The sequence below is a fragment of the Poecilia latipinna genome, unplaced genomic scaffold (assembly GCF_001443285.1).
Source record: "Poecilia latipinna isolate Pla-1442-1.1 unplaced genomic scaffold, P_latipinna-1.0 Scaffold119, whole genome shotgun sequence".
NCBI lineage: Eukaryota > Metazoa > Chordata > Actinopteri > Cyprinodontiformes > Poeciliidae > Poecilia > Poecilia latipinna.
Window position 1 is genome coordinate 471,114 of NW_015112735.1, and position 11,666 is coordinate 482,779.

The 11,666-nt window shown below is 38.4% G+C and overlaps 1 protein-coding gene across 2 annotated transcripts in view; it reads left to right on the forward strand.

Annotated features, from left to right (window-relative positions):
• Nucleotides 1-10,776, forward strand: part of LOC106944956 (RING finger protein 165-like) — a 17,806-nt gene extending 7,030 nt beyond the window's left edge. The window contains exons 1-8 of one of the 2 annotated variants that reach the window (XM_015028309.1): nt 43-1,727; nt 1,851-2,178; nt 2,874-3,005; nt 4,427-4,556; nt 4,733-4,837; nt 5,860-5,955; nt 6,465-6,568; nt 8,010-10,776. In XM_015028309.1, the coding sequence (XP_014883795.1) occupies nt 1,655-1,727; nt 1,851-2,178; nt 2,874-3,005; nt 4,427-4,556; nt 4,733-4,837; nt 5,860-5,955; nt 6,465-6,568; nt 8,010-8,127 (1,086 nt within the window). In that variant the 5' untranslated portion in view covers nt 43-1,654 and the 3' untranslated portion in view covers nt 8,128-10,776. Of the gene's footprint in view, nt 1-42; nt 1,728-1,850; nt 2,179-2,873; nt 3,006-4,426; nt 4,557-4,732; nt 4,838-5,859; nt 5,956-6,464; nt 6,569-8,009 lie in introns of those variants that run through there. The other variant, XM_015028308.1, reaches the window with a different exon arrangement.
• The last annotated feature ends 890 nt before the right edge of the window (nt 10,777-11,666 follow it).

Sequence of the window (11,666 nt, forward strand, 5' to 3'; positions counted from 1 at the left end):
AAAACAGGTGTTTTTTTTCCCCCCTAAGGGGGCCCCGGGAAAACTCCCCCATGGGAAAAAAAAAAAAAAAAAAAAAAAATGAATCCACCATTTTAAAGGAAACAAACACTAAACACACTTTCCTAAAGGCTTGGACCATAACACTTTTTTGGTAATGGCAGCTATAAAATGCTTCCTGTATGTGTGAACTAATCATGCTTTATTTAGGAGTGACTTTGACCTTTGACCTTCTACATAAAATTCTTCAAATCATGAATGTCCTTTTGCCTTTTCTGTAGATTAGAGTTGCATGTAAGTTATGTACATTTTCCACTGAATTCAAGTAAAGGCTTGACAATATTAACAAATCTTGCTATGATATTGTAGAACACTTGCGGTAAACCCTAATTTCTTCACTCCCTTTTTCATCTGTTGTGCTGCTTTCAACACTGACTACTGTCATCTACATCCTGAATATAACTGCATAAAAATACAAAATCGTGATATTTAAGAATAATGAACAAATTGCTAATCTATTGTGCAGCTCTAACACAAGCTAGGTAATAGAAGACTATCCTGGCAGCTTTATTTGATTTCAGAAGCTAGTTGATTATTTTCTTGTTGAAAAATCTACTCACATTTTATTTTCAGATTCATATCAAGTAAGTGTATTTATCTGTTCACGCCAGAGCCACATCCTGAAAAACAAACCAGACTTTTCTTCATCAGTGGAGTCTTGCGCAGTGAGTGTATAGAGATGCTGTTTTTGTTGAGCTCATTGCTTATCGTTTTCTTGTTGATTCCAGGCCTTTCAAAAACTTTGCGTGGTCCTTGCCTTTTTGTATTCAACCCTATTTGATTATACTTTTCACTTTGTAGGAGAACTTGTGAAGACCCTCTGGTCATAAATTAGGTCCTTTCCACTGCCAGATTGTAACTCCAACAGACCTCACTGGAGTTTAGAAATATCTCTGGAACCAAAGCCTTCAGTATAATTTGTAACAAGATTTCAAACATTCTTAGTATTCTTCTTTTTTAACTATTACTTTCATGATCTTCATCTTCTTTTGGTTAAAGCTGGCAGATAAGATACATTTTTATGGATTATAAATTGGAAATAAATCAGATATTAATATATTAACTCAGAAAAAGAATTGATGCCAGATTTCAGTTGCTAAATATGTTTTGCCTTTTTGCACCTTGGTTTACTACTTCCATGTGTCATCCCACTACATTATGCACAATTTATGGACTATTTTGTTTTAGCTTCCTTATATGTGTGAATTACTTGGGTTATTCCCAACATCTGGTGTGAATTTAATGTCAATAGGCCAATTAGAAATGGATTTTCTGTGGAAAAACTTAATCTTAACAGCTATTTTCTCTGCTGTGCAACAACAAAGGATATTGCCTGGTTAATTTGACTAAAAATACTGTTAAAAAAAAAAACGGTGAGATGCGCACAGAAATACTTGACTGTATTTCTTAGAGACAGAGAGGTAATAATGTTTTATTGGGTTCGCTAACTTACTACCAGGTGCAGAATTTATGCAAGGTGAACCGCATTGAAGACGTCATCTGTACACCGTCTCTTTCCTCTTCTGAATCAGAAGACTGGAGTTGATAACATGAGTCGGTAGAAAGAAAAGCTCACGTTTTCTGTGCAAGACCAAAAATGGGTTGTCATTTTCATGGCACTTGTGGTAACCGTCATTTTTCTTCCCAACCAGAAGTAATTTTCACCCTAGGTAAGACGTAGGGCTTCATGAACATGCTACATCACACACAAAGCGACACCACATTTAACTCACAATTAATTCCAACTTGTTTCTTCCTTTAGACTCCTGACAAGTTCTTCGTATCCTCCACAGGATCCCATTTTAACCGGCAGCAGCAGCAACAGCAGCAGCACAGCCATGCTACCTCTTGCCGGCACTTCCAGTTAGGTCCTCAGGCCCCGCTGCCCATGGACTTCCCAATGCCCCATCCAGGGCAGCCGCAGTCAGGCATGAACCCCCACCTGGCCCCTCCTGGCCACCAGCACGGTCCTCCGCTCCACCCACCTCTCAACCCTCTGCCCGCTCCGCAATTCCAGGACATCCCCGGCCCGCCCTTCCTACCTCAGGCATTACACCAGCAATACCTCCTCCAGCAGCAGATCCTCGAGGCTCAGCACCGACACATTCTGCCGCCATCCAGGTATCTACAGAAAGAATTTGGTGCTTAATAAAAAAAAAAACCAAACAAAAAAAAACAATGGTGGTTGAACCGGTTGGGACCTACTAAGCAAAATTCACATTTTGCATGTTTTTATTCTTCGAGAACAACAGAATGTTTCCTCGACAACAACAAAAGTGCTTAAAAAAAACACCCAGCTGTTTTTTGGGAAGAAGTTAATGTTTTTTGGTGTGTGGAAAATAAGCCATTTGAAAAACCTCCTGATTGTCAAGGCACCATGCCCTTGCCTAACAATCCAAGCTGAACTCCAGCACTTTTACTTACACTGTATGCACTGTACAATGGCTGCTGGACAAGACAAGTGTTTTGCTGTTGACTTACTATACAGAAACTACTTGCTGCATTCTTGTTGGTTGAGCAGGAGGCTCCACTTCTGCTTTTCAAAGATATGCTGCTGTGAAGCTGCACATCTGTTTGCAGTTATTTTCAGGTGTGAATGTAAAAGTTGAGATGGAGGGGCGTGGGTTTGACAAGAAACAAACCCAATACATCTCATTCTGAAAGGAGATCAAAATAGACTGAACTGACCAGACATCTCATTTTCTAAGAATTATTTTGTGCAAAAAAATGAAATGAACATGTTTTGTATAGTCCATAGACATCAAGGTCACATTTTATGGAGAATAAGATTCAAATGCTTGGCTTCTTTCCTGCAGTAGACGCACCCCAGAGAGAGTCCCTCACCAGCCACACAGACTGCGACCAGGCTATGAGTTTGGTCCTCCTCTTCATGTCCCTCCTCAGCCGGTGGTGCAGCAGCCTCGCTACCTGGCTGAGGGGACCGACTGGTGAGCAGCGCATTTTAATATTTGGCTTAAAGCGGTAGTCTTAAACTGCTTTACTGGAGGGCCAGAGTCCTGCAATGTTTAGATGTCTGCCTGGATAAAAATGTGTAAAAATCCTGAAAAATAAATGGTTGCTATGGAGAAGTCCACAGATTGTTCAAACTATAAATATTTAGGTGAGGAGCTATTGACTTTTTAAAGATATTCCTTATGAAGCTCGATAGACATCTGCCCTACTTGAAGTATATGTTCTCTTTTCTATTTTAAAGAGTACATAATAGATTTTCATATATAATATTTATACCCCTCGCATTCAGGAAGCCATACTTATTTAAACTAATTTAATTACTAATTAAACATTCCTAGAGATTCTTTCCAACTAAAAACAGCATAAATTTAAAAAACAATTTATTTTACAGGAATTTTAAGGAATTGTTTTGTCAGTAATTGAGTTTCTCCCACATTGACAAACATATTCAAATTAAAGTTTGGATTTTTCTAACTTTTGTAATTTCAGATTAAACTACTACAAAAAAGCTTTAATTTATTTCCTTATTATATTTCTGCCATCCCTATGTTAGGTTTTGCTTCTTTCAGCCATCTTTTCTTTTTCTTCTGACTGGAGCTGCACAGTACTGTAACTGTCAAACGCAACTGTTTTAATTTCTTATACCTTTTATTATAATTGGGACGTAGTTTTACTTTCTTTTACATTTACTATTTGTGTTGATCGCAATTTTTGACAGAATTTGTGTAGTTAAGTCATTTCAACCTTTGTCTGTTTTTATCAGTACAAATTATTCATTGTCCAGATGAAAAATAGCCTTTTAGCTAATTCTGGTGCATTTACCGAAATGTTAATACTGATCTATTTAATTTATCCCTACCAAATAAATTTCACAAATGTCAAATTTCACTGCATCAGCAAGTGTAATATTAGGATTACCTGGAAGCAATATTTGGTTGGCTACAACATTTTAGGTGAGATGTGTTCAATCTCTACCAGCAGCCAGCCATACATTTAGTGAATAAATGGACTTTTATGACCCTAATGATGTACTGTAGATCTTAGTGACTATTATGCTACCCTTATACTGCTCTCTACCCTTGTAAAAAAGGTAATTAATTTTTTTATGGCTTAGTAATAAAAGACAAACCACATTGAAAGAGGAGCAAACATCTTGATGACAGAACAAAAAGTCAGAAGTGAACAAAATGTAACCTAATTGTTACTCGCTCTAATTAAAAGGTTTTCCATTTTGAATTTTTTTTTAATCGTCTACTATTTCAATCAAAATCTGTTTTAATAAATTTTAATTTGACATATTCTAACGACTAACTATATCACAGTCTTTAATCACAAGTTATTGAAACCTATAAAGTGCAGAGTGAGCTGCTGGTAAATGACTTTGCCTTTTCTTCAGGGATCTCAGTGTGGACGCCGGGCTGCCCCCTCACCAGTACCACATCCACCCGCTGCCGCAGCACTATCAGCACTACTTGACCTCCCCCAGGATGCACCACTTCCCCAGAAACAATGCCTCAACACAAGTGGTGAGAGCCCCTCCCTCCCCCCCACCCTAGTCTCTCCGCAATAAATCACCTCCGTCTCTGTGAACTTTCACTGATTCTCATTTCGCTTTCTGAGCTGAAGCTCAGCAGCCGGGGAGGACCAGCGTCAGATTTCTGCTGTGGAGCTGATCCAACTTCTTTCATCTGTCACTTTTTAGGTCGTCCATGAGATCAGAAACTACCCGTATCCCCAGTTGCACTTGCTGGCTCTGCAGAGTCTCAACCCTTCCCGGCACGCCTCTGCCGTCAGAGAGAGCTATGAGGTCTGTGCAGCTTCTCTCTCTCTCTTTCTCTCTCTCTGCCTCAGACACACAGGGCTCCAGTAATTAATCACTGTTTTCTCTGTAACCAATGGTCTGGGAAGGCTTCAGTTTGTAACAGATTTTTTTAATTATTATTTTCAATCAATCTGTTTGTTTTTTAGACCAGAGGAAAAAAAAACCTTCATTTTAATTTTGGGCCATATCACAATCACGGATGTTGTCAAAGGGCCAGTTGTGCCAGAATGCATTGATAACAAATTGATAAAATATTAATAAAAAGCTGTCTCTGCAAGTAACTTTTGCATTCAGTAACTTAGAATTCAATAATGGACATCTTTTCACACTGTGAGTGTTTTTGTGATTTTTTTTTTTGCAATTAAAGTCACTGATTTTGTGGAGCTAATTTAGAAATATTTGCAAGAAATTTTGCAGTATTTGCACTTATGTATGACAGTAAATGTGAATTTTTTTACTTGCTATATTGATCATGGGACTTGACATAAATTAAGCAATGTAGCAGAAGAAAAAAGACTACCACCTGCAGGCTGGAGTTAGCATCACTTAAACCAAATTTTTTTGACCATATTTTGGGGAAATTTGCAATAAACTCATAACCACGCATTTGTGCGAAAACCCACGGGGATCTGTTGATTTTACGTGAATTCCTGTTTTTGAGGAATTGCAAAAAAACTAGACGGGCAGATTTATGTAATTTGGCAGTAAACAGATATAAATTGATTTGATTTGATTGGTAAAATCAAATCAAGTGTTATTGTGAAGGTTCTATTTATGTGTCCCTCTGCAGTCAAGAGGGCCACATAAACTGCTATGCTGGGCCAGATTTGGCCCATGGGCCTTGAGTTTGGCACACATGCTTTAAACGGTACAGAATACTTTAATCTCATAGCATTCACATTCACTTGACAACAGTTTTCTTGTGGCCTCCTTTGCATTCAAAATATTTTGCTATTGTCTTCCTCATTTTGTTAGATAATAATTTGCTTTTGAATGTTTCTTCATAGGAGCTTCTGCAGCTGGAGGACAGACTGGGCAGCGTGAATCGCGGAGCCGTCCAAACCACCATCGAGAGATTCACTTTCCCCCACAAGTACAAAAAGGTACGACTGGAGGCCCTTTGCAACCTTTTTGATGGTTACCCACAAAGAACTGGGCCAGAAACACGCAGAGCGAGACATGAAAGAAGGGAACAACAGAGAAAGGCAGCGCTGCCAGTCGGATGGATCAGAGAGCGAAGAAGAGGGTAGCGAGAAAAGGTCACGACTCTTACCGTAGTTCAAAGGTCAGCCCAATTTCTGTTTGAGATTTAATGAGCCGGAGCTGCAGCGTTCATAATTTAAGGCGAGGGGGGATGAGTCATCCGGCTGTCTGCAGATATGAGCGTGGAGTGAATGTAAAGAAACGTCTGCACTCAATCTGACCCAGTTGCTGTGGGAAAAGTGTCAGAATATTAGTTTTTTTCTTCTTCTTCTTCTCAAGGAGCTGTGATAAGGTGACTCTTTTTAGAAAACATATCCAACCCTGGCTGACTCAGACACCCCTGTGGCATCAACACTGCGTCCGTTTAAAAATTAAAGCGTGTTTGCGTGCGCTCCGCTCTCCTCTGCAGAGAATACCGCAGGACCTGAAGATGTGTCTGGATGACGAGGAGCTGGACACAGATGAGAAGTGCACCATTTGTCTGTCGATGCTGGAAGACGGAGAGGATGTAAGGTACAGGAAAACGCTGTTTTTTTTATTTTAAAAGAGGGATGATTGGTTTCTACTCATGTGGAATCATCCATCAGTCTGTCCATCAACTCTGCTTTTTTGCAGCTTTCGTTCTAAAAACTGGACCGCTGTTTTCTTTGTGTGTTTATAATTTAAAAATGTACAAACACAGCAGATAACCTTGCAAATTAGTGCCAGGAGAAATGTGGAATTATGATATAAAACATCTTTAGAAGCCCTTTAAAAACCTCATTATGCTCTGATGTTCTAGTTTAGTGCAGACTGACATAAGTCTGTCACAATAAGAAATTAATCAAATGAAAAATTAAAGTAAAATTGATCCTTTCCTTTTTGATTATCTGTATTTTTTGATTGGCAATTTTGTTTTCAGAGACTTCATAATCTCTTTTATTTGTGGTTTCACCTGAGCGTGTTTTTTAAATTTTTATTTCTGTTTTATTATTTTGTTTTATTTTGGATAATTAAAATAGCTTCCAGCTGCACAAAATGGTCTCAAAACAACAATATTGTTGCTCATCCCTAGTACAGCAAGTAATTTTTCAAAGGGACAAGGCTTCACTTCTGTGATAAATGTTTGCCAAGCTTGTTGTCTGTTTATTAATATTAAAATCTCTTTGTTTGTCACCAGGTGAAAGTTTTTTTTGGGACATTTCCCACTTTAATATTTTCATTTTGGGTCTAACATCATGCCATTTACAGAGAGGTGAGAAAGACTGTAGTTTACAGACCTTATTTATATTCACACTGGATACAGCTGTCACATGGTCTAAGCAGTTTTTAAGCCTAAATTGGTTCTGCCATCCAACTTCAAAGCATCAGGTATTAAAATCCCATCACAGGATTTTTTTCTCCCTTTTTTATGGCATCATGTCTTGAAAACGCTGCCCGCAGGAAACATACTGTAAGCATTTACACATAACGTGTGTCCAGAGGGAAAGTGACACTGCAGCTTTTTGAAAGACAAAAAAGTCGAGACTTAACAACAGATAACACGACAAGTTTTCCTGAATAAAACTGTATTTGGTTGCATTTCAAAGAAGATGGGTTTATTTTTGACCTGACTCCAGACATGGCGTCCCAAACCCTCTAAATATTGAACTTCTATGCTCATATTTCAGTGGCTTTTATAGGTTTGTCAGTGTTTCTCTTTATTTACAACCAAAATTGCCCTGAATCTTGGACCTTTTTATCCTAAATAACTTTTCTAAACATTAACATTTTCTAAATTAAGTTTGAAACAAGATGATTTATTTTAAACCTTTCTTATGAAAACCTGAAAAAAAGATGTTCCAGACTATAAAATATTTCCTTAAAACCACTTTGAAAATTTGTACAAAGTTAAGCATCGCGATTAATCAGATTAAAACTGTTTTAATCGACAGACACAGAACCAGTTCTGACCCCGTGTTTTTGCTTCCTTTAGGAGATTACCCTGCATGCACCTTTTCCACCAGGCCTGTGTGGACCAGTGGCTGGCCACCAGCAGGAAATGCCCCATCTGCAGAGTGGACATCGAGACCCAGCTGACTCCTGACAGTTGATGGCTCCTCTTGACTCCTGCAGCTTTAGATGTGGTCTTGTTATTTCTCCATCGTCTCCCCCGGTCGGTCCTTGGGGAAGTCCTGCCAAACACCCCTCTTTCCCTCTGCATCACTCAAAGAGCCTGCCTTCTGAGACAGCCGTGACAGAGGGATCAACAAAGCACACTCAACGTACAACACAAAGAGAGACGGGGCGGTTGATGCACAGACAGGTGGCTGGACTGAATCGAAGGTCAGTTCAAAAAGGACTTTGCTGGATGTAAAGGTTAGGAGCAGAGACACGTATGGACAGATGTGCTGAGGCTTCACACAACTCTGTCAGATCGTGTACTCCCACTTACATTTCTCCATGCAGCTGCCAAGAGAGAGGACGCTCTTGACTGCCAACCTCCCGAGCTCAGTGTGGTGTTTTAGGGCCATTTCTCTGCCAGTATATCCAAGCCCTCTCTGCCCTCTCCCTTCTAGGCCTGTGAAAAATCCTTTAAGCCGTACTCTGCCCAAGCCCTCACTCAGCACATCTGTACAGAACATTGTCAAATGATTAGCATGAGGTTGTTAGGTGTGAACTCTTGTAGCTGAACGCTTGTGGTGTAATGGAGTATAGTACTGAATAAGTATTTACAGAGTAACAGTGTTGTGTAGCAAGCAAAAAGCCTTCTGGAGAAACATGTCTGTTAAAAAAAAAAGAAATCCCACAGAGAGGATGAATGCGGCTCTATTGAGTATTCAGCAACGAGAGAAAGAGCTAATTAAAAGAAAAACAAACAAAAAAGGCCAAAAATCCCTCTTTCTTGTCTAACATGGTTTTGGATTTACAGTTAGTAGACGCCATCAGAGTTGATGCTGAACCCGCTGACTGCAGGCATGGCTTTCAGTGATGTGCGTAGTGTCGTAGCGGGGCCTCTGCAACCCAGAGCGGAGGCCTCGGATGTGCATGCTGTATGGCAGGCTTGGGCTGTGTCGTTAATATTGTGGAGCAAGTAGAAGCAGGAACTGTGTCTGTGCATGTGAACCGTATATTATGATCATTCATAGAGGAGGACAAGAATGCACCCAGTAGCCCCCCACCCATCCCTCACCCTGAGTAGACCACGCTTGCCTTTAGACGCCGATCTCACACCAGTGTGGCATTTCTCTCCTAATCACCATGTTTAGGATTCAAAGATCTGCGGGTGGATCTGGGTCTAATGGCAATTCCCTCCATAGCCTCTCTCGTGACAAGGCATGGGCCGGTATGAGATTCTCCCGGTTTGATAACAGCAAGGAAAAATGCCACGGTTTCTGGGTTAAAAAAAAAAAAAAAAGAAGAAAAAAAGTTGCTCCAACATAATTTAATTGTTTTTATTTCATGAGCATAAATGCAATTACTATTTCCACTGCTGCTAAGATATAATCTCATACCCCTATAGTGTTATTGTAATAACTAATAATATTGTTTATGAAATTTAGCTATTGCGATGCACATATGTAGACACAGACAGTAAGCACACACTCGTGTGTGAACGTTTACCGTCTTTAAAATCAGTGTCAGCTATTTGCACTAATTTTTAATCAGTATCAGCTGTACATAAGTTGTGATCATGGTTTGAATCCTGAAAAAGTCAAAAATGTTCAGATTAAATTTAAAGTCAGCCATTAAAAAAGATAAGTGAAGGCATAACTAAACAGTACAGGTGTAATGATACAATCAGCAACATTTGGTTCACCAGAATGAGAGAAATTTTACCAATATTTTCTGTTTTCACTGGTCATAAAGTGTTTAAAATAATTTAAAACCAGTGTAATATATTACATTCGATTTGACTAGTCCATATATTGCGGTTTCTGGCAGCGATAGGAAGTACTTACTGCTTGTATCTCACGTCAGTTTCTTTTCTTTTTTTTTTTGTTGTTATTTTTACCAAGTATCCAAAATACAGATTAAATTAGTGAATCATAAAATGAGATGACAATATTTTTTTGAAAACTAAGTAAACAATCCCAAATTACAAACTTTGGTTTAGAGAATCTGAATTCATTGACTCGTCCATTTATTTAGATTTTTCTGCTGGTTCTGGTGTGGAAAAAATTTAAGTAAATACATATATATATATATATATATATATATATATATATATATATATATATATATATTTAAATTAAAACAGGTCAATTAACCCTTTTAAAGCACATTGGCGCTGAAGTGCGTTGAGAAATATTAAGTTACTGAACTCCAATAAAACTAACCTTTGATGCTTGCAAATCCCAAGAAACAGTAGAATGACTTGGCATGCTACATTTGCATTTGGAAGTATTTCTTCACTTCTTCCATGGTAGGATCAATAAATATGTGTGTTTGCTCAGTGAGACTGAACCATTTACCAGAACAATTGCACTAATTAATGTACATGATGTAGCACAGCTGCTTATCTATTGAGAAATGGTTGTTTACAAGGAAATTTTATTTCTTTTTACAGTTTCATTATTGTTCCAACGAATATAACAAAATACAGTTTTAATGCCATACTTCCTATTCCTATTGACACAGTTGGTTTGATTGACTTTTCCAACAGACATGCTAATTCTTCCGTAAAGTTTCACCACTCAGGGTATTTGTGGCAAGTTTAGCTTTGACCTGGTAAAACGGATTTAATTTCTTTTTGAAAAAGATGAAATAAAAAGGAACATAAAAGCTGCTTAAAACATTTTTACCACCTGTGAGCAATTCTACATTATCTGTGTTAGGATTAGGGGTGATGTCACACAGTGTGTGACAGAAAACATGGTTTTGCTCATAATTTAAAACAAAAATGAAATTATTGCATTATTAAATCTGAATTATTACATTTTAAAATGGTTCTAGTAATATTAGCGATTAGCATGTTTAGTGTGGTTTACTGTACTAAAAACCACAGTATGTGTGTGTATTCCCTACAATACGGATCCTTAATTTGACCTTTGACTTTTCCAGAATATCTAGCAACAACAGGGCAACTTTCCTATACTCTGTTTACCCTTCCTGTGATCTGCTTAAAGTCTTGCTCTCTCTCGCTCTCTCACAGCCTGAATGAACCACAGGCAAGCCTCAAAATGTCAGAGAAAATACAGTATCTATACAATATGACTGCATAGATACTGTAGTACAAGACAATCGCTTTTTTTAATCACTGCTTCCTTGACATCATTTCACTGAAGTACACCTCTCTGATTATAGAAAGTAGATAGCTTTCTGACTTAGAAGTTACACCAAATAAGGTTGATTTGTCACGTCTGGGGTTTTCACCAATTGGCAAAATTAAGATTTTTAAGTTTTTAGGTAAAAATAGTGAAATTATGATCAACAGCTGATCACTCGATGCATCTCTACACTTGTTTGCTGCTCCGTTCATAGACAAGCACTACTTTTCTTAACACTAGGAGACGTTTCAGAGAATTCCTACTCTATGCTCAAACATCACCATCACTGGCATTTTCAGTGCAATGGGTTCAATCCTCAGGTATGGTGTGATGGAAAATTTTAGTGGCATTTTCAAAAACCGTGCTGTACCACAAAACCAGAA